At 36.6% G+C, this 22072-nt stretch overlaps 2 protein-coding genes and 1 pseudogene across 10 annotated transcripts; 1 reads left to right on the top strand and 2 right to left on the bottom strand.

The window, feature by feature from the left end:
• Positions 1 to 458: 458 nt before the first annotated feature.
• Positions 459 to 2767, top strand: LOC113732892 (1-aminocyclopropane-1-carboxylate oxidase homolog 11-like). Of its 3 annotated transcripts, XR_011841718.1 has the most exons (4): positions 465 to 1199; positions 1711 to 2032; positions 2112 to 2520; positions 2650 to 2767. XR_011841718.1 is itself a non-coding variant. In XM_072082669.1 (3 exons), the coding sequence occupies exons 1-3, from the start codon at positions 988 to 990 to the stop codon at positions 2361 to 2363; spliced, it is 768 nt and encodes a 255-aa protein (XP_071938770.1). In that variant the 5' UTR covers positions 459 to 987; the 3' UTR covers positions 2364 to 2767. The 3 variants fall into 3 exon arrangements, 2 of the variants coding, with proteins under 2 accessions (XP_071938770.1, XP_071938769.1); XM_072082669.1 differs by having other exon boundaries at positions 459 to 1199; positions 2130 to 2767; XM_072082668.1 differs by having other exon boundaries at positions 2112 to 2767.
• A 1275-nt stretch (positions 2768 to 4042) lies between these two features.
• Positions 4043 to 11502, bottom strand: LOC113732852 (transcription factor EMB1444-like). 7 transcript variants are annotated; one of them, XM_027258885.2, is made up of 12 exons: positions 10464 to 11500; positions 9684 to 9845; positions 9284 to 9368; positions 9120 to 9161; positions 7848 to 7907; positions 7551 to 7673; positions 7342 to 7468; positions 6323 to 7233; positions 6135 to 6236; positions 4879 to 5019; positions 4644 to 4769; positions 4043 to 4478 (listed from the first exon to the last, which is right to left on the bottom strand). In XM_027258885.2, the coding sequence occupies exons 1-12, from the start codon at positions 10556 to 10558 to the stop codon at positions 4383 to 4385; spliced, it is 2070 nt and encodes a 689-aa protein (XP_027114686.2). In that variant the 5' UTR covers positions 10559 to 11500; the 3' UTR covers positions 4043 to 4382. The 7 variants fall into 7 exon arrangements, with proteins under 7 accessions (XP_027114686.2, XP_027114678.2, XP_071938717.1 ...); XM_027258877.2 differs by having other exon boundaries at positions 4676 to 4769; positions 6323 to 7468; positions 10464 to 11502; XM_072082616.1 differs by having other exon boundaries at positions 4043 to 4472; positions 4676 to 4769; positions 6323 to 7468; positions 10464 to 11502.
• Positions 11503 to 21392: 9890 nt separating this feature from the next.
• On the bottom strand, positions 21393 to 22072 carry LOC113743364 (protein TRIGALACTOSYLDIACYLGLYCEROL 1, chloroplastic-like; annotated as a pseudogene).

The following is a 22072-nucleotide window of genomic DNA, read 5'->3' as shown; positions in this document are numbered from 1 at the left end:
ACATGGCGGGAAGACGAAGGGACGTGCATTTATTGAACCGTTATGGGGAACCGATCCTAACCGTCGTAGCTGGCGGACGTGACGATCGAGGTGACTGACGCGAACTGACGCGACGGTTGCGTGCACCACTCTCTGACAGGGGCCCCACACCGAGCTGCCACGACGCACGATCGAGATGATTGACATAAACCGGCGCGACGGTTGCGCGCCCCACTTACAGACGAGGGTCCCACACCGAACTGACACGATGCCAAAAAGACGGCTAGACTCACGCGCACGTTCGATGACTCTAGACTAGAGGGGGGCTGGTGTAGTGGGCCCCAGGTCCACTTCGGCCCAGTCCACGCACACGTCGATCCGGCCCACGAGCTCGGACAGGAGGAGCTGGACTGGGGTGCCAGGTCAGCTCGCAGGTCCATGCGAGCGCCGCCTCTTAGATCGATGGGCCTGATGGGCTGCGAGGGCCGCACCTCCAAATCGCATCACGGAGCCCTAAGAACCGCTTTCCTTCCCAGCAAAGACTCCTTGTCTTACCAGGAAACAGCCATTGGAGGCTCTATAAATATCACACGAAGGTAGAACACAAGGTACGCTACTCATAGTGCAGACTCTATTCTTTTTACTTACAAACTAGTTCTGACTTGACCGTCGGAGTTGCTACAGGGGACTCAGCCCCGCAGCTCGCTCACGTGTAGGTCGGACGCTCAACCAGCTCGTTCCTCCGAACCCAGGACAGTTCGGATCTTCACTTCGGCAGTCGCATCTTCAGGGGATCTGCAGCAGCCCAGCAGAGTCTGCTGTCAACTAGTACTGTTAACAATGTTAATGGAATTAATGATGGGCTGCTGCAGATCCCGTGCGTTGATCTTCAGGGGATTGAAACTGACGGTGCTAGAAGAAAGGAGGCCGTGGACGAGATTCGTAGAGCAGCAGAGACCTGGGGTTTTTTCAGAATAACGAGTCATGGAGTTCCCATCAGCGTAATGGATGGGATACTTGAAGCCACTCGACGCTTCCATGAGCAACCTAAAGAGGACAAGATGCATTTGTATTCTGCAGATGGACGCCAAAGCGTCAGGTTCTATACCATCAACGGAACTTTTCAGGAAAACCACGTTGCCTCTTGGAGGGATGCTCTGGGTTTCAATTTCCCGGATGGTGTTGTGGACTCTCAAGCTTTACCCCTCGTTTGCAGTTAGGTAAAAGGCTTTCCTTGAAATTTCTTGTTCAGTACTTCTATTATTGGCAGACAGGCTCTTGTCGACTACCTTCTTGTAGCTCTAGTACTCCGCATTGTAAAATATCTTGTTGCAGTTATCTTATTTGTTAATTTACGTTCAATAGAACCTTCATCTTTCCAGGTCAGGAGAAAAATATTCAGCTGGGTCACATTCTACTGTGGAGTGTGGACCAACTATATAACCCTCGTTATACTAGGACCTTTTTTTTTTTTTTCCCTTTTTGACGAGATCATATAACCAAGTTGATGCCAAACAATCAAGTGAAAATGATGAAGGTGTGGCACTTTTCCTGCGCACATTTTAGGTTTCCAGTCTACTGATCAGGGCCGAGAAATCCTTTTTTAACCAGGCTATTTTGCTTTTAGAGTATTTCTTTAGTCAGCAAACGTACTTTAAAGATGCACAATGACAGGATATGTACATGCTTGAGCTTCCTTATCCTGAATCTCTCATATAACTTCCATTGCAGAAAGGAAGTCTCTGAGTACATGAAGCATATGATCAAGTTGAGGGATGTGTTATCTGAATTGTTATCAGAGGCTTTAGGACTAAGCAGCGATCATCTGGCAAGAATTGAATGTATGGAAAGCGAGCACCTGTCTTGCCTCTATTACCCACCCTGCCCTGAGCCAAACCTGACCTTAGGCCTATTAAAGCACTCGGATACGACATTTTTTACTACTGTAGTGCAGGATGACAAAGGTGGTCTCCAAGTGTTTCATCAAGATCAGTGGGTCAATGTGCTCCCAGTTCCAGGAGCTCTACTTGCAAATATTGGGGATCTGATGCAGGTATTTATAGAAGAAACTCGTTTTTATCAACTTATTAGCATTCCAACTAATTTGTTTTTCAATGCTGTGTTTTCCACAGCTTATTACCAATGACAAGTTCAAGAGTGCAGAGCACAGAGTATTGGCTAGGTGTGTTGGTTCAAGAGTATCAACAGCATGCTGCTTCTTCCCCAGTTCCAGTCATCTGTTTAAGCCATATGGACCAATAAAGGAGCTTCTGTCTGAAACCAACCCACCTTTATACAGGGAAGTTAGTAACATGGAATACACTACTGCATACCAGAAAAATGTAAGGCACCGGACTTCAACTCTGGCACTATTCAAGCTTTGATCAATATTTAGCAGCCAGTGATCTGTGATGTTGATTGCTGACAAGCTAGATGAAAGTGCTGCATGCATGCCCTGCTTCCAGTTCTAAATTTCGCCAGTGGTGATGAACCCTGTACTTGTAGAATGTGGATTTTTTTTTTTTTTTTTCAACTGAAAGAGTAAGGAACTAATGCTATGGTTAAAATTGAACGAGACTCAGTAAGGCACTACATGTGAACTTCTTGCTTAAGCTGCTAATGCTAAAATCTGCAAAAGAAAGTCTAATTTGGATTCGAAATCTGAAACAGTGATTCTGTAGCTGCTAATTTAGAGCGTTGGCAGGATGAAAACATGACCTGCTCAGATGATAAAACCAGGCCTTCAAAAGGCTTTAAATCTCAGTCTTGATCGATGGTTTAGTGCAAATTTAAATCTTCAAATTTTGTGGCAGTCAAACGCGTGATGATGATAGAACACAGAAGCATAGACCTCTAGAGCCATGGGAAGTTAGAAGCAGTGTTGTTCTACATGTGTGGACATAACGAGGCTATGAATGCTTGCACTTTCTACAGACAAGAAATTAGGGGTCGAGCCCAAATGTGATGTGGTCGATCTTAAACTATCTGATAGATCATTTTTTCATAGAACTGTTTTGTATGTTTAAACAAAGTATGGATCAACAATGCGACTTGACTAGCCTACATAGTTTGCAAATACGGATCAAATAATGCGACTTAACTTGCACTTATGGCGTACATAGATTGCTCTCAGATGGCCGATGCTATCTGCTGTCAGAGTCAGCGCTTGAAGTAAGGTATAAGTGTGGAGGGGGCCATCATGGAAATTGATCATTTGAAAGAAGCCCCGAGTTTCCGCAGCTTCACGGATTTCATCAACAATCTCTTTGCGTCTTCCAAATTCCAGGCCTCTGAGATCAATCATTCACAGGGACCTTAAATTCAATAATATTCTTGCAGGTGATGCTTGTAGACAGATCTTGAGGCTGGTGTATGGACAGTTTTCGGTGCCAGAGTCCAGTCCTTTAAACTCCAGCTCATGTTTCTTGAAATTATCTAACTTCTTTGGCTAAATCATGGAGGACCCCCTCCATAACTGCCCCTAAAATTGATACGAATCACTTGCTTGATCGATTTTAGATGAAGAAACAAGAGAGAAAATTGCGTCCTTTTAAGTAGGATTATAAAAAAAAAAAAAAAAAAAAGGTCCTAGTTGATTCGGTTGGACGGGGCCAAATCAATTTCCATTTTCCCCACAGTAGCGATCACCATCCAGTATTAGTGTGATTCGCATGACATTGGCTGTCATTTTGTAATTATATTTTCTACACCACTAGTGCTGGACATTTCTCCCTTTTTGTAACGACATTATCGTAATAGGACCAATTGTAAAAATTGCACGCCGATTCCCGACTAGTACTTCGACCGAAAGTTCTTCGCCTTCAGCCAGAAAAACTTGTAGTCCGAAACTTCACTCGTTGTTGTTTGAATACAGACTAATAAAGGGTCGGCCAATTTTTTTGTCAAATTTCCACTAGCGTAGGCGTTAGCCAGACAAAATAACCCTCAGTGGCACCTCTTGCTTGCAATCTTACACAGTGGTACATGCTTTTTTCCATTTAAACGGGATTTTAGGCTGAAGAGAAATTTTTAATTATCTTTGGCAGAATTAAAAGGGAAACAATGACCACAAAGTAAACTTTTGATTCTCACCATGACGCTGATTTGTACTTTTCCCAATTCCACAAAGCCACTAACAAAGGAAATCAAAAACCAAGAACTGGTCAATTCGAGCGCAATACAGGGAATCACACCATCCTAGACACACAAATTAACTGCAGTAACATCGTGAATGAAAAGGAAAGAACAAGGTATCATCTCCACACAATCAAATATCCAATCACCAGGAAGCTATTCTCCTGTTTGAGAACATCCCTACTACTGTGAGGAGCAGCAGAAAATAGTTAAATACGGAATTTCTGACACTGATCTGTCCACCAGGTCCTTGCAATATGGTGTATCGCCTAGAGTTTACCATCTGAAATCTTTGTCTTGGGTTGCAATAACTGCATAAGTGACCAAAGGATGTCCATCCGATGCAGGTTTCTGTTGTTCTGCCCCTAAACAACGTCAAGTTTGTAAAAACAAGAGAAACGGGCAATTACAGAAAGCATCAATAACAGATCTTCAATCAGGAAAGAAATGGAGTCTCAGAACAACATATATATTAATATTGTTAAATTCAGATACAAGGAATATTTGTTTCATCCCAGAAAGTTTTGTACCTCAACAACAAAACGCATCCATGTTTTCTCACCGTAGGTTTCCGTAACACCTTTCAGAACTATAAGTCCCATGCTACAAATGGCTTCTCCTATCTCAAGAAAATGGCAACATTCATCACAGAGCATCTGCAACAATCGCAAAAAATTATTATCATATGACAGCAAAAGAAGCCCATCTGTGTCTTAACCTTCCTTGTCCCTAATAGCTGGATTATAGAAATGGCCAGATCTATACCTCTATTAGCATTTGGCCACTCATGTTCAAATTTTCCACGATTATTGGGCAAACTTTGAGGTTGCTTCCCACTTCCACTGCCCAGCTTGAACCCTGCTCATGGCTGGATGATCTTCCAATTCTTGGTTCATTTTCCATCAACTACAAAATCAACAATGCAACAAGATAATCCAATTACACATAATTGAGAACCCAACACCCCCCCCCCCTCCAAAAAAAAAGAACCCTGCAAATGATGAACAGCCAAACGTCCATCCAATCTTACGTCACACAACACGTGCCAAAAATTTAATCACTAATAAAATTCTCTATCAACTGATTAGACATTTGCTGAGTCAAGCATATCAACTTTCTCCTATAGGTCTACATATTGTAATTATTAGCCTTGACTATCAAAGTCAAATTGACCTATTTATTTTTGAAGAAATAACTCGTTCCCATCACAGTTAACGTTGAAAGATAACTTTTACATCAGTAACATTCCCTATGTAGGCGTAATTACGTAAGAGAATCACCATTAAGTCTCTGAAAAAGGTAATCTTTCAGACAGTTTATCATCATGTACATGTCAAAGACTCCTATCCCATGATTGAGAATGTGCACCTCAGTTCTGCAACTTTATCAATAGGAGCATAATGATATCAAGTCATTAATATCCAGCTTTGTCCCACATCCAGAGTGCCTCCAGACATCATCAAGAGACACTCAAGGGAAAATGGTATAAGAAATTAGGAAAGCATACTACAATTCGGGAAGGATCTTTGTTTCTTAGAGACAGATGAATAACATGATTACCAATTGGTGAAGCTCATATTATCAAAAGTTTTATGGAATTCCATTTCCAGCACTGTATAGTATTCGATACTTTCATGCAGAACATCATCAAGATTTTGAAAGCCAATGATTTCTCTTTTCATCACAGGTCCAAAATTCGGAAGAACTCAAAGAAGTCAATGTCCATAGGCAGATGATAACTAATTAATGTAATACTCCATGCACAAATTCAAGAAAAGTTCGTAGTTCACATGCACTGCATCACTTTTCTTTTTTTCCTACTCATCCTACCCCCATTTCTCCAGAAACAACCACAATCATAGTAAATACGAAAAGATCTTCAAGAAAATAAGCCAGCCCTTGAAAAGAAAGTATTTTCTGCACATAAGACATGGCTAACTAAGTATCTTTGTTCACAGATGACAACCACAAGGTATATCGAAAGAATAGGATACCAGGAAGTTTCATAAAAGGCATGTTACCTTTGATCCAGTGCACTTATTAAGCTTTTCTGCATGCTTGGTGATGCTTTGCATGAAAATCATGTGCTTGATAGTTCGCTCCAGAAGTGAATCAATACTGCACTGTTTTGCAATCCAGCAATTTTCAGCAAATATAAAATGGAAAAAGACCAGCATAATAAATAGGAATAATGAGGCTTGAAAGTTACCTTAGATCCATTAGGTACAAGCTCTCGCAACTCCTTGATTCGATCTTGAATCAATTGTCGATCCCTTGGCCTAGGTCTGCAACTCTCACCAGGCCTGGCCCTCTTCTTCTGTATCTTAGTGGATTCTTGTGGCCTCTCCAAGGTATCACTACCTCTACTGCAGCTAGTTGATGAAATGCCTTTAGAATAGTGAACACCACTTGCAACCGAGGAGTTGAAACTGTTTAGTGTATCCCGACTGAAAGAATAACCTGCTGAACTTATAGAGCCCATGTCGCTCATACAAGGTTCTGACATATTTTCAGGATTCAAAAGTAGCTCAGACTTAACGCATGGCTTCTCATTTTTGCTGCTCTCAATCTTTTGAATATTTGCAACCACTGCATCCAGAAGATGCTCTGTGCCAGAGTTTGCACTTACCAGGCTGCTATTTCCCGTCACCTCTGACATCTCGATGGACATGCCAAATTCAATTTTTTCTGCGTCCCATTCGAAATGGCAGTGCTGTTCCTGAAAAGCAGGTCCCAATGCTTCATAAAGCTCGTAGCCACCACAAAACCTGAAAGGCATGTCCATTCTATTTGTACAATCTTTAGGCATGTCCGCATATTGGATATTGTCGAACCAAGACATCCCTCTTTCATCACTACAAGCTTTGGAGTCCAAGGTTTCTGAAGGAAGATATGCCATCTCCTTGACCGAATCCTCAGCAGAGGGAACAATATTACATAGACTATTTTTGCCAGAAAAGTTATTGGTATGTAAAGTAACTCTTTTTTCTGAACTCTGAGCCAAATCACCAAACCCGCTGCTTTGCAAATCATGGTTGATGTCACCAGTTGCTCTCAAGTTTTCAAGGTTCAGCTGCTCCACACAGGCATCTCCAGAAATTGGTATTCGTAAACCTTCACCTACATCAAACTCTGGTACTGAGTTTTCTGGTCCTTCATGTTTATTAACCATTTCAACCATTTTATTTTGATAGACTCCAGGCATTAGTAGGTTACAAGGATAATAACCATCTTTTTCATTGGATGAATATCCAGAACACCAAGATTTTATCCCATCTTTGTCAAAACTCGTATCTAGCTGCTGTAAGCAATCATGATGTATCCCTGAGCTCAAAGTTGTCGTTGTTATATCTGACTGGCAAAGAATTAACACTATCAGATGAATCATACGCATATACGCTCATGGCAGTAAATGGACAGGATGGAGAAATGTGTACCTGACAGGAACTCCCCATGCTGCTGGATATTGCATAAGGAGTGTGATCTGCCAATGAACCTTGGAGCTCAAAAAAGACATTTCTTACATGGTTGACTGTTGTCAGGTCTTCAACAACCTGCACCTCTCAAATGGAAAGAGAAAAAATGTTAATTAAGGCACTAGTCAACTGCCTATGACTTTGAATGTGTAATCTTACCCTATTGTTTCCTGCTAGAAAGTTTTAAGGAAATTAGAGAGCATTTAGTGCAATTTATTGCGATGGATTAGCAAGTGTTAATAGCATAAATTATCTTACTTTATCTAAAGAGCCAAGCTGTACAACTCCATGGGGAACAACAGCAACAACAGCAATGGTCTACAAGACACCCAAAAATAGAAGACAACAGTCAAAGCAAATCATGCACTATGAGAAATTAGCTGAATCTTATGGAGGTGAATAAACCAACTTAACAGGAAGGACCTCAAAAGGGGCAAAAGAGTTTTATTGATAATTAAATCAAATATAACACTAAATGCAGTTAAATGGAAAAACTCCCAATTCTATATAACAGCTGGACTTAGTTGTGACCATAGCTAGACGGATTATATTTACTGAGTCAGGAGGACAACATAGCTGTGACTGTGAGTCCAGAACTTTAACTAAGGAACAACGGATGAAGGACACATCTAATGTTAATAAATACAAGTATGGAATGATATAACGTGTGATGCCTAATGCAAACAACTACTGAACAAGATGTTTCTACTTATAGCTGGAAGAAAGTTCACAAGTTTGAATTGAATTGACATCCAAGTGGTTTCTCCATTTCAAGATGGTTTTTGATCACTGTCCTTTCTTTATTTTTTTCACTCCCCGTTTTCTTCTTCATTGTTGGTTGCATTGCATGATTGGGGTTCTTCAAAGGAGGGGGGGTGGGTGGACAGGGAGGAGAGTTAGCAAAACATGTTTTCAGCCAAGCATTCAAACTTCATATTTACCAGAGTGCATAAGGCCGTCATCCCCCACTTTTGGAGATATATGATAAGACAAGTGTCCCAGTGGTTTCAGAGACCCAGAAACACACTGAAGAGCGATCTAAGTACAAAAGCATGTCTTCAACCGTTGAGATGCATGTTTTAAGCTCAGACTAAAAACCTTTCATAAAATGTCTTAGCACACAATGTAACCTGATACCGCAAGCTCGGTTCAAATTTCATAACATATCATGTTCTACACTAGTGGAAAACTCCTACATTCTGTTCCCCTTTGATGCTTTGAGGTTTATTTTCACTTTTTTACTTACATGTATATTAGTGATTACATCTTTTGGGATCATAGTCTGAATAAGCTACTGCTATTAAACTCACTAATTGTCAAAAGCTAGTAATGCAGGCATTATCTGTAGACATAATCATAGCAAGGCTGTCAAGTAACTCAACATTACCACCTGAAGAAAAGCAGGATAAACAGCGACTAACATTGTAGTCAGCTTGTCTTGCTATAGTTTTTTCTGTTTCCTCGTGCAATTTTTTGGTCTCAAGGTAATCCAAAAAGTAGATATCAACTCAGAGGGTGAGTATGGCTTACCTTGATGCCAGCTGAAAACTGAGTTTGCCATCCATCACAGTGCTGTAACCACCAAAGCAAAAAGGAATATTAAATGAATAACGACAGACAAATTAAATATATAAATTTTTATATCCAGTGATATAAAAAAAAGTACATTGAAAGATGAAACAAATGTGCCTCACCTCATATGGGGAACTAGGATGGGCTACATGTTGATCAGAAGAAACCCATAGATGCTTACCCGTAACAGCAACCTGCCCTACAATCCTGCCAATGAGAATTGCTTTTACTTGCAGATTCGAGGAAGCAGGCAGGTAAGAGTTACAGAAACTTCAAAATGTTGAGTTCGTAACCATTACCAAACAAACAAAGTTTCTGATTTCAAAGTTGTTACAGATTATTGTTGCAAATACATTGGGCAAGCAAAATATAAACAAGTCAAGCAACAATTTTCAGGACAGTTTTCCCAAAATCAAAGTTGAACTCACAAACCAAGTCACACTACAGCCATCTTCTACATGCAAAACCAAAGAATTCCATAGAAAAGACGAGAATAATAAGGCAAGTTTTCACATTTCATACCCTTCCCCCAGGAAATAGACATGGTAAGACATCTTTGCCAAAGCTATCTGAAGAGGATCATGTGAACAATGCCTATCCTGCAAGTTACCTACAAAGTTACTTGGACACATTTTCCTGGGGTAATCTTCACCATCGTAGTAGGCATCCTCCCAAGTCAGCATCCTGCATAAGATCCAATATGACAGCAAAAGAGTTAAGAACTTGGATAACTTATAACCAAAAAATTTTTGAATTCTACACCCTCATAAAACTAGAAAACCTGTACTTAAAAATTTTTTTTGCGGGTAGACTATATACCAATTTACCAATAGCTGCAAAATTATCTAAACTTTAGGCAAGGAAAAAAACTCTCCAATCAAATGCTGACACTCAAGCTCATAACAAAAGTCAAGAACCCAGAAAAGAGGATAGCCAAAAAGAAAAATAACTCTAGAAGTCACAACCAGGGAGAAGACCATCATTCTCATTAAACCAATGCAAAAACCAAAAAATCCAGCTGCTACACTAGGATTGAAAGCATGAGATCACCTTCCAAAAGGCCTAGAAAACTCTAAACCACAAGCAAAATAATTAAATATTTTTGCGTGCTACGCTGCTAGCTGATATACAAAATTCAACAATTTGCCATGACTGCATGCCAATGAGTCCGCGAAGTTAACTAAACTACTAAATGAAAGTACTGCATCTATTCCTTCAGCTAAATCATCAAGATATTGAAGAACGACTAAATTGCCCTTCAACAGAACACTTGGCACAACGAAAGCACTAGAGAAGACTTACATTCGTGCTCGATGTTTGAGCTTCCAGAAAACAGCATAGTTCCACCCAGTATTTGAACACAGACACCTGAGTGCTCGATGCAATTTGCTCCCCATCTCTTTATCCAATTCAAGCAAAATTCCTAAGACACCTGGCCCGTCACCCCTCCCCCTTCTCTCTCTCAAGAACCAACCCTAAAGCTCTCTCGCAAATGAACCAAGCAATACAAAAATCCAGAACACAAAACCCAAACTTCTCCTTGCCAAAACCCTAGCTCCCCCTGTAAGATCCTCTGCCAGCTTGCTTCCTTCTCAACCCTGCTCGCCGCTTTATTGGCGGTCCCACAGTTGGTAAGAGCAGACTATCTCCCTTCCTCATCTCCTCACTACCCAACCAACCAACCCCCACTCCAAAAATTTCCACAAGAACCTTTAAAATCTTTCTCCAAATTTACTCACCACTTATCACTCAATATCACAAAAAATCAACCAAACCAGGAGTATCAGTCAAGAAAATTGGCATATGCAATCCAGCAAAAATTTCAGCAAAACTGTCCATGAATATAAATCAATCACGGAAAGAGAAAAAAAGTTGAACTCAGCTGAATCCCATATAGCCAAAAAGCAGCAGCAGTGCAAGAAAGACTTAAACTTTTTTTTCTGAAAATGATAATCTAATTGATTCTCAGTAACCAAGAACTGATTTTTCAGAGTAGAAAAGAGTTCCAATCATTGGCCTTCTCTGTTGTCTTTTTGTTTTTCGTTCCTGCAATTGGGATTTCAACAGTAGGCTTTTTGGGAAGAGTACCTTCTGCGTTTAACTATAGCATTCACCGCCATTTCCAGATTTTCTAAAGCACCTAGAGTGTGTAGACTAAGAAACAAGGGCCAAACAAAGCCGTTTGAAAATGAAGATAAACAAGATTGGGAAAGAGGAACGGAGTTGAAACTTGAAACAGAGGGCTCGCCACGGGCTATTCGATTTCAGTTTGAAGCTTTCCCTTTTATACGCTGCACAAGACTTTTTGCACCGTACCCTCTGTATAGGCTGCGCAAGATGCGCAGTACGCACCTCCTTGCCTTTTCCTTGCCTAAAGATATACTCACTCCCTTTTTCTATAACTGACGTTTAAAGTTTTACACACCAATTAAGAAAAGTTTTTCATTATTTAAATTTATACACTACTTTTCTTTTGTACCCTCATTAATTGTCTAATTCACCCATATTTTCTCTCACTAGAGTATTAAATGGTGCTGTTTTACTAGGTCAAAAGTAATGCAAACTAACTCCCACCAATTATGAAAAGAGAGATAAAAGGGTAAAATTGTGAAAAAAATAATTAATGCTGCATGGAGATAATAAAATGACAGATAAAAGTACTTAAGAGCAAATTTCTTAAACGTCAGTCATAAAAAAAGAGGGAGGGAGTATTAAATGACCATTATACCCCCTAAACATGTCAAAATGTATAGATCTGCATTAATCATAGGAATAATTTCAGAAAACTCCCCTGAGGTTTTTAACAGTTTCACTTGATACCCTCAAATTTTAAAAACATCCCACTTGCCTTCCCGACTTTAAACTTTTTGTAACATTTAAAACCCATTTCAAAATATAACATTAAAAATTTCATTTTGGGATAAATAATACAATTTCATCCCAAATTGCCCCTTCTCTTGGGATTTCTTAATTGTCATAACATACAAATTTTACCTCTTATTTTTTTTTTTGTAAATTGTTCGATATTATTTTTTAACAAAAATTAAAAATTTAATAACAAGATGAAAAAACTCTTTAATAGTTTTTGCATCATTACTTTGGACACAAAATATTAAGTTGCTCAAAATTATGAATGATTTACAATACTCTTAAGAATAACTTGCAATAATTTACAACCATAATAATACCTCATTGCACTAGCTTCAAAACAATACAAATATGCTATATTTTGTCCAATCAAAATAAATCTTCATACTTTTTATTTTTATTTTTCATTTGTTATTAATATACTCACATTATTTGTAATAAAAAATAAAACAACAAAAGGGCAATTTTGGAATGATATCATATTTACTCTCTCAAAATGTATTTTTTAATATTATATTTTAAAGTGGATTATAAATGATACAAAAAGTTTAAGGTAAGTAAGATTTTTTAAAGTTTGAGAGTGCCAATTGAAACTGTCGGAAGATTTTTTAAAGTTTTGAGAGTGCCAAGTGAAACTTCCAGAGAGGTTTTTGAAATTATCCCTTAATTATATTCTTTGCTATTACTTTTTAAAATTTTATTTTGTGGTGTATACATGAGTCTAAAAAGGCTATGCATTAGACATCTAAGAGGAAAAATATATTTGGGTATCAATAATCAAGTTCCATTCATTCTTTGAGTGGTTAAGATTGAAATATCAAGAAGTAGAAATCTTGAATTCAAATTTTCTTTCTTACTTTTTAAATCACATCCCTTCCCTCTTATTAAAAAAAAAAAAAAAAGAGTTTTGTCCACTCTTTGTTTCCCCTTCTCTTTTGTTATGTTTAAAAGGAGGCGGACAAGTCTCTAAAATTTTCATAGATAGACGTTATAACATGAGATTGTTGATGCCAAATCTTGATGTTCAATGCTACATTGGAAAAGCAAAGTATGAATTCTTGGGCTTGACCAGAAAATTTTATTTTCCCATACAGATGTTTTTTCCTTTTATTCCAAGGGATCTTTTTTTTTTTTTTTGCTGCAATCTATATACTGATATTCTCAACTTTCGGAAAAGGTTCTAAAATGTCTACCAGTACAAGTTCCACTGACTCAATCTTTTCCTTGATTACTTGTTGTGTGACAAATTATAATATTATCACATGGACCTTTAATTTCTTAGACATACTTTGTAACCATGTTTATTTATAAAAGCAAAAACTACCAAACTATACAAATTGATTTGATGTAATGGATGAATTTTGAAAATTAGCAGTCGTGAAAAATTGAAAAATGTTAAATGTAGGTGGGTGTCAGCTTTTGGGGTTAAATCTAAAATTAGATTTAATTAACTAACTTTCAAAGTCTGAAAAAAAAAAAATGAAGGTGGGTACTTAGGGACCTTTAGAGTTTTGGGATAGTCTACCAATGTGGCAAACAATATGATTCCATTTGGAAGAAAATGCTTCTTATCCTCCCATCATCTACCAATCCTCGCTTTTTGATACCATGAACTTACCCTCCCCAATTGAAGGCTCTTTCGAACAATGATTTTTACTGCTAAAAGTAGTGACACCTACACACCTCAATTGCCATTGGTGTCTCCCTATTGTGGCCTCCATTTCATGGTTTCCAAGTGGAAAAATTAATTGCCAGTATTTACCGGCCAATGGCCATTGAGTGGCAGTCCAAAGTTATGATTGGTCTGGGGCCTCTTAGCCACCTGACCAATCTCGATGTAAACATTTCCCAAGTGTTCTTTCTTTCTTTTTTTTGGGACTGACATGATGAATTCTCATGACATTTGTTTATTTATTCTTCTTGTCTTGTACCAGACCTACTCAACATTAATTATTCCTTGCCATTTCATGACTCAGACTCACCGCAACACTAATATCTGGGGGGATTACGGTAATCAATTTCTAATCATTTTTCCTCCAATTTTTAACCACAAAAAAGGTGCTGATAAGATAAATTTACCGGCGATAAAGAAGAACGAGACAAAAATAGGACAATGCAAGAAAAAAGTAGTGAAAGGATACCATGTTTTTGAATTTATCACCAAATTTGTTGCTTCTTTAACGCTAAAGATTCAATTTGTCGGATATGTTTGAAGAGAGCTGACCCTCGTCAGAGGGAAACCTTTATGGTAGGAAGGCGTCCTACCGTAGGTAGGTAGAGGAGCAGAGCATGACACGTATATTTGAAAATAAAGGTGCTAACGGACAGTTATGTTGTAGTCCTAACGCACGTGAAGAATGTCAGCGATATAAAAGCATTATATGTGATTTGGTATATTTTAATAGTTAATACTCTACAATTTTCAAGACATTGATCAAACATGATCAGTTCAATTTCTTTCATTTTTTTCCAAAAACTCTCATTTTTTCTTCTTATACTTTTTTCGTTTTCAATACATTAGTTTGGACCAAAAAAATAAAATAAAAAAATGTAAAAGATTCATAAATTAACTCAAAACACTTTATAGACTACCCAAAACATTATCTTTGTAACTTGCAAAAACTTCAAATAAACATTCAAATACTAACTATTGGTATTTAAAAAATGCACTATATTTTATCGAATCAGAATAAATCCTTATACTTTTTTACTTTTATTTGTTTTTAATATACTCAAGTTTTGGTAATAAAAAGTAAGACAACAAAGGAGTAAATTTGAAATCACATTTTTTAATGTACTCAAAATGAATTTTTAAAATATTATATTTTAAAATGAACTATAAATAAACAAATAGTTTAAAGTAAGGGAGGCAAGTGAGTTTCACACCCAAAAAAAAAAAAAAGAGAGGCAAGTGAGATTTTTTAATATTTGTGAGTACCAAGTAAATTTGTTAGAAACTTCCGGGGAGGTTTATGAAATTATTCCAAACAAAAATTTAGAATGAATAAGTTGCTTTTTATAACCGTTCTAAATGTTGCTTGAGATTTTATAAATTAGGTGTCTTGAGTTTGCAAAAACAATTTCTTGCATATCTATAGCTAGTGGAAACGGAGTTTAAACTTGCTATAGGTTAGTTTCTTGTTTTCCATTGTATCCTAAAGGGTAATTTGCCATTCAACCTAATTTTATTCTGATTTTATCTAACTAATAAATTAACTTATGGAAAAATAGGTAAATGGATAATTTATGGAGGAAAGTCATAAACAGCTGGTGTTTTATTGAAAAACAGATTTATTTTTATTTTATCCGACAACTAAGTCTGTGTATGGGAAAATGGGTACTTTGTTCTTATAATGGAGGAAAGTTATAAAGAGCTGGTGTTTTATTGGAAACGGGTTTATTTTTATTTTATATGATAAATAAATTTGTTTATGGGAACATAGGTACTCTGTCCTTATAATAGAGGAAAACCATAAAGAACTGATATTTGATGGGAAAATGATATTTTAGAATACCAATGGATAATAGTTAAAACACATTCACAGATTTGGTATTTTAAATAATGAGATTATTTTTAGGGGTGTTTTTATGGTTGTATTTTGGGATATTTTTAGAATTTAAGAATTGTTTGAGATATTTTATAAAAATTTCAACCACCCACCACCACCCACTGGGACCACGAGCTAGCGATTTTGTGTATTTTGCACACCACGTAATTTTGTTTGCACACAACGTAACTTTATTTATACAACGCGTAACTTTAGAATAAATTTTTGTGTACCCCACACACGTTGTTAAAAACGAGGTACAAGAAGTGATTTGAACCGTATAATTTTTTTAGGCCAAATCTTGGCCGTGAACAGCTCAGAAACGGTCCATCTGATGACCACTCCTGTCCCTCATCCCACCCATTGCTACCCCCCTTCTCCTCCCTCTCTCTCTCTCTCTCTCTCTCTTTTTCTTTCTCTTTCACTCTCCTCGCTTCTCCCTCTCATTCCTCCATTTTCTTCTCCCTCTCACCGCCTAGGCCTGTCAGACCTGGATCCGACCTGAATCTGTTAATTTTTTACGGGTCCGGATAGAGATATAATTCAGTTACTCGGACCCAGATCCGGATCCGTTTTCTCAAACAAAAAAGGGTCGGATACAGAATATAGCATTTCGACCCGTATTTGACCCGTATCCGGATATCAAAATAGATTTATATATATATATATATAATAGATATACTAATAATATATCCCAAATTTACTTCTATACCCCAAAACCCAAACAACTAGATATCATCCAAACATTAATACACTCTTTTTCTGTTTAGCTGCCGCACCTTTCCTCTCACTTTTAATCTCTCTTTACTCTCTTCATTCTTTAGTTTTTTACTTCTCTTTTGCTTTTTCACGGCTGACGCCTCCATCTCCACTAGACTAACTGACGATTGACCAAGCCGAGGTAATCCATTGTTGAGCAATCCAAGCCGCGCCTCCTGGAGATCCATTACAACTTGGAGATCCATTGCTGACCAATTGACCAAGCCGCACCTCTTCAATTGCAACTTGGAGATCTATTGTTAAGATGCATCTCTCTATCATCAACGTAGCTTACTTAAAAGCTGTTCCATATCTTAAACATTCCCGACATACACAAATAAAATGAGGCTCTTTCATCTTGTCTTGTGGAATTAAGTTTAACCACTTCTTTTTCATCTTGTTCTTTTAACCATTCCTTTTAATCTTTCATTTTGTTTTTAATTCTTGTTAAAACAGGTTTCGTTTTTAATTTTGTTGTAAAACAAGTTTTAGCCATTTTTCGAGTAATTTCGAATCCGGATAGACCCGTCGGATTTGAGTCCAGAACATAGGGTAAAAGACTCGTCGGGTAAACGGATCGGGTCCAGAATTGGTATACAATAACGGGTCCAGATAAGGAATAATGAATTCTGACCCGGATTTGACCCGTTGACAGGTCTACCACCACTACTCCTGTCACCACCCACCACACACTGCTACTGCCACTCCCACCCCCATTGGCCCCCTCTCCCCCTCACGTTACGTATTTTTATTAATGAATTTTTTTTCCGTAAATAGCCTGCTCTTTATAATTTTTCTTCATTATATGATCAAAGTACAAGCTTTTAACGAGCATTTTACATCTATTTATTTAGTACTTAAAACAATGATATTCAGTTGTTTCTTTCCCTTTTAGACCAACTCTTTTGACTTGTGAATTTTTGTGCTCTCGGAAAAAAAATTCGATTAATTTTTTATAGAAATGCAAAAGAAAAAAATTAATTATGTATAAATTCCAAAAATACTAATTTATTTACAGGATAAAATTAGAGTAAAATTTCTAGTGAATAAATGGGTTTAATATGTAATACCCATGTTCCTATTAATTACTATTTATTTTTGGCTTTCCTCCCTAAAGTACTCATTTTCCCCTTTTTCCATGAATTACCAGCTTTTTATATCACTCCTCCATGAATTATTTATTTAATTCATGTTGCATGCATAACCCACCAGTCTCCATTTCATAAGTTTAGGGTACCAAAGGATTAATAATTTATTTATCAGATACAGTCAAAATAAATGGCAAATATGTGGGTTTAACATATTATACCCATTTTTCATAAATTTTTTATTAATTATGCAGGTATCGTAGGATTAATAATTTATTTATCAGATAAAATTAGAGCAAATGACCAATTATACTCGTTTTTCATTTATTCTTTATAGAAATGCTACTAATTTACAGTTTTGCTGTATGAAGTGCCCATTTACCCATCACATACCAGTTCTTTATGGCACTCTTCGAACATATGAACAAAGCACCCGCTCTTTATGGGTCGGTGTGTAAAATGCACAAAATCGCAAAGCCGTGGTCCCTGTGGGTGGTGGTGGGTGGTTGAAATTTTTATAAAATATCTCAAATAATTCTTAAAGTCTAAAAATATCCCAAAATACAACCATAAAAATACCCCTAAAAACAATCTCATTATTTAAAATATCAAATATGTGAATGTGTTTTAACTGTTATCCATTGGTATCCTAAAGTATCATTTTTTCATTAAATATCAGTTCTTTATGGCTTTCCTCAATTATAAGAACAGAGTACCTATATTCCCATAAACAAATTTATTTATTAGATAAAATAAAAATAAATCCGTTTCCAATAAAATACCAGCTCTTTATGGTTTTCCTCTATTATAAGAACAAAGTACCCATTTTTTCACACACAAATTTATTTATCGGATAAAATAAAAATAAATCCGTTTTTTAATAAAACACCAGCTCTTTATGATTTTCCTCTATTATAAGAACAGAGTACCCATTTTTTCATAAATAAATTTATTTATCAGAAAAAATAAAAATAAACCCATTTTTCAATAAAACACCATCTCTTTATGGCTTTCTTCCATAAATTATTCATTTACCCATTTTTCCATAAGCTAATTATTAGTTAGATAAAATCAGAATAAAATTAGGTTGAATGACAAATTACCCTTTAGGATACAATGGAAAACAAGAAACTAACCTATAGCAAGTTTAAACTCCGTTTTCACTAGCTATAGATATGCAAGAAATTGTTTTTGCAAATTCAATACACCTAATTTATAAAGTCTCAAGCAACCTTTAAAACCGTTATAAAAAGCAACTTATTCATTCTAAATTTTTGTTTGGGATAATTTCATAAACCTCCCTGGAGGTTTCTAACAATTTTACTTGGCACTCACAAATATTGAAAAATCTTACTTGCCTCTCTTTTTTTTTTGGGTGTGAAACTCACTTGCCTCATTTACTTTAAACTATTTGTTTATTTACAGCTCATTTTAAAATATAATATTTAAAAAATTCATTTTGAGTACATTAAAAAATGTAATTCCAAATTTACCCTTTTGTTGTCTTACTTTTTATTACCAAAACTTGAGTATATTAAAAATAAATAAAAAAAAAGTATAAGGATTTATTTTGATTCGATAAAATATAGTGCATTTTTTAAATACCAATAGTTAATATTTGAATGTTTATTTGAAGTTTTTGCAAGTTACAAAGATAATGTTTTGGGTAGTTTATAAAGTGTTTTTGAATTAATTTATGAATCTTTTACATATTTTCAATTTTATTTTATTTTTTTGGTCCAAACTAATGTATTGAAAACGAAAAAGGTACAAGAAGAAAAAATGAGAGTTTTTAGAGAAAATGAAAGAAATTGAACTGATCATGTTTAATCAATGTCTTGAAAATGGTAGAGTATTAAAATATACCAAATCACATACAATACTTTTATATGGCTGACATTCTCCACGCATGTTAGGACTACAATATAACCGGTCCGTTAGCACCTTTATTTCGAAATACACGTGTTATGCTCTGCCGTTCTACCTATGGTAGGATGGTCAATGCCCTTCCAACCATAAAGGTATCTCTCGTCTGAGCCATATTTCGTGGTAACAATCAGCTTGTATTCGTCTTAGCTGTCCATTATTAAGTACTATTGGTAGCTTTGTTTGGATTGTATTTTTATAGATTTTTTTTATAGAAAAATTACTATAACTATTCAATATATGCGAAGTAAAAAAGTAATTAAAAAATGTGATCACGAAAAACGTAATAATTTTTTTTTTAAAAAAAATTTGCTTTCCAAAGAAAGTCTAAGGTTCCCCCGGATTGACAGCTGGAGAGAATTTCTAGGTAGGGTGATGAGTGGAAGTGACAATAATCGTGGTAGTCTAGTAATTAATTTGACTAATTTCCTCGAAACAATTTCCTAGTCAAAACATGAACGATGTATGACTATTTTATTTACGTTAATTAACAGAGTTTGTTCGAATTGCTATTTTTAAGGATTTTTTAATAAAAAAATATTGTAGCAATTTGATGCATATTAAGTAAAGAATCATATTGTCATTTTTCAAAGAAAAATTGTTAAGTTTTCCGGGAACACACTTTTCAATAATTTTTTTACCTCACATACATCAAATCGCTACAGTAATTTTTTTCTATAAAAAATCCAAAAAATGCAATCCAAACAAGGCCTAATTGAAAAATGTGCTCGCAAAAAAAAAAAAAACATAAAAATCCAAACAAGAAATTAACTATTTGTGGGAGCGCTGATGTACAACTACAAAGGAAATTTGTCAAATGAGCATTCAGTCAAATTTAGCAAATAGTCAAATTGCCTTGTCGATGACGAAAGGTTGATCGTTGGTGGAAATAACAAGTGAATTTACTGAATGCAAACACAGAAGCGTACAAGAACGTGAAAATTATTGATCAAAGTAAAATACAAGGAGACAAAAGAAGAATGATGATCGTCCTGCTTTTCTTTCCACTTTCCAAACCCAAAAACCAAACATTTTCAATTGCCTATTGAGTAAATCCATGATGTGGTCTCGTACCCATATGAGGTAAGTATTATGTATGCATGGCTGCTAATCATAATTAAGTATTATTTATGAACAAGAAAGATGGTGCACCAAATTTTTTAAATATGGTCTCAATTTGGTCTTGGATCCGGTGGCCACTTTCTTGCATATCGTACTTATCATCTTCCCCTTTCTGATGCTCTTTCTCTCTCAACAAGTAATTGTGAATGAAAATCATGATATTGCACATAAAGTAGATTTTGTAGCCGAGCTTTTTAGCAGCATGCAATCTGCTAATGTGACTTTGGTCTCTGGATTCATGAGTACTGGTTTCATCCGTGTCTCAAAGTCAATCTGAGCGTCTCTGGAATTGGGTAGTAATCCCCTTTAACATCTGCTTTTGACGCCACGGTGATTAAATAAGCAAGGCACTTTCATGAGCTAGAAAAAAAAAAAAAAAAGGCAAGGCACTTTCATGAGCACGACGGCGGTTTGGGGAGTTACCATCAGCTATGACTCTTCTTGGACTTTGCATTGTCGTTGTTTGACCTAGCTAAGCTAGGCAAGTAGTACTTCAAGTCAGTACTAAATGCAAAAACTCCCAAGCACCGCAATCATATTTTGTACTACTAGATTTGTATACATACCTTTCTGTCTATTTCACCCTCTATCTCTTCCTTTGTGAATTGTGATGGGATTCAGTGTTGGGGTAAATTACGAAAAACAAATAGTTCCACGGATCAATTTTGTGGGATAAGAATAAATCGTCTCTCCCAAATTTTTTACCATGTAGATATGTAGAAGGTGAAGTAGACAGAGGATTTTTTTTTTTTTTTTTAATTTACATGGAGAGGCACCAGCGTATTTTAATCTGATGCTAATAAATAGTTCTGGCTGCATTGGTTAAGAAGGGAGCTGCAATATTCATTTCTTGATCTGTGCTAGTAAACAGATTTTCTACACTGACCGGGCAGGTTCCTCGTAGTCTTTATTGAGGCAACTCAAAGCAAAGCGCAGTTAACTATGGATATAATCCCACCGAATACCAAAGACTTGATCATTGCACTAACTAAAATCCCATGATCCAAGATTATATTTATGCCAAATGCCAATCCCATAAACACTATCAGCCAAAAGGGCACTGGACGCCATCCCTACAGTGAAGCACATTAGAGTTAAAAATGGCGTAGCAATAACTCTTGGTGTAACAAGATAACCAACAGGATCTGCACCAAGAACTCTCAATGTGTCAGTTTGCTCAGAAACTTACATGGTGTCCAATTCTGCAGCAAATGCACTCCCAATACATCCTGCAATTACAATTGATGTGACTACAGGACTCAGCTCCCTTGAAAAAACTAGGGCTAAGATCCCACCAACAGCCCTAACCTGGTGAACTCTCTCACAAATTGTATGGTGAAGGCCATTCCAACAAAAGCTGAAGTTAAGAGACAGACACCTACAGATTTAGATGCAACCTCTCCAGTTGTTGGAGGGTGTTTTTCCAGCGGACTTTGCCCTTTATAGTCCCCCTAATGACTTGCCCTGCCAAGATAAGAACAGATAATCCCCTCCACAAGTACCTTGGTGATGACCATTTGCTCCAGCTCATGATTCCAGGCTTGGTCATTTGTAACACTTTTCGGTCAAATTTGCGCTGAGGCGTAGTTCTTTCCTTCAA

Source organism: Coffea arabica, chromosome 1c (assembly GCF_036785885.1).
Source record: "Coffea arabica cultivar ET-39 chromosome 1c, Coffea Arabica ET-39 HiFi, whole genome shotgun sequence".
Lineage (NCBI taxonomy): Eukaryota > Viridiplantae > Streptophyta > Magnoliopsida > Gentianales > Rubiaceae > Coffea > Coffea arabica.
This window is presented reverse-complemented; position numbering and strand designations above follow the sequence as displayed.

Coding starts and splice junctions, on each gene's coding strand:
- LOC113732852 (XM_027258859.2), bottom strand. CDS start 10,558: ATGGGGAGCAAATTGCATCGAGCACTCAGGTGTCTGTGTTCAAATACT. Junction 9,846..10,463: donor CTCAAACATCGAGCACGAAT/GTAAGTCTTCTC, acceptor GATCTTATGCAG/GATGCTGACTTGGGAGGATG. Junction 4,479..4,643: donor GGATGCGTTTTGTTGTTGAG/GTACAAAACTTT, acceptor GACGTTGTTTAG/GGGCAGAACAACAGAAACCT.
- LOC113732892 (XM_072082668.1), top strand. CDS start 988: ATGGGATACTTGAAGCCACTCGACGCTTCCATGAGCAACCTAAAGAGG. Junction 1,200..1,710: donor TACCCCTCGTTTGCAGTTAG/GTAAAAGGCTTT, acceptor CTTCCATTGCAG/AAAGGAAGTCTCTGAGTACA. Junction 2,033..2,111: donor ATATTGGGGATCTGATGCAG/GTATTTATAGAA, acceptor TGTTTTCCACAG/CTTATTACCAATGACAAGTT.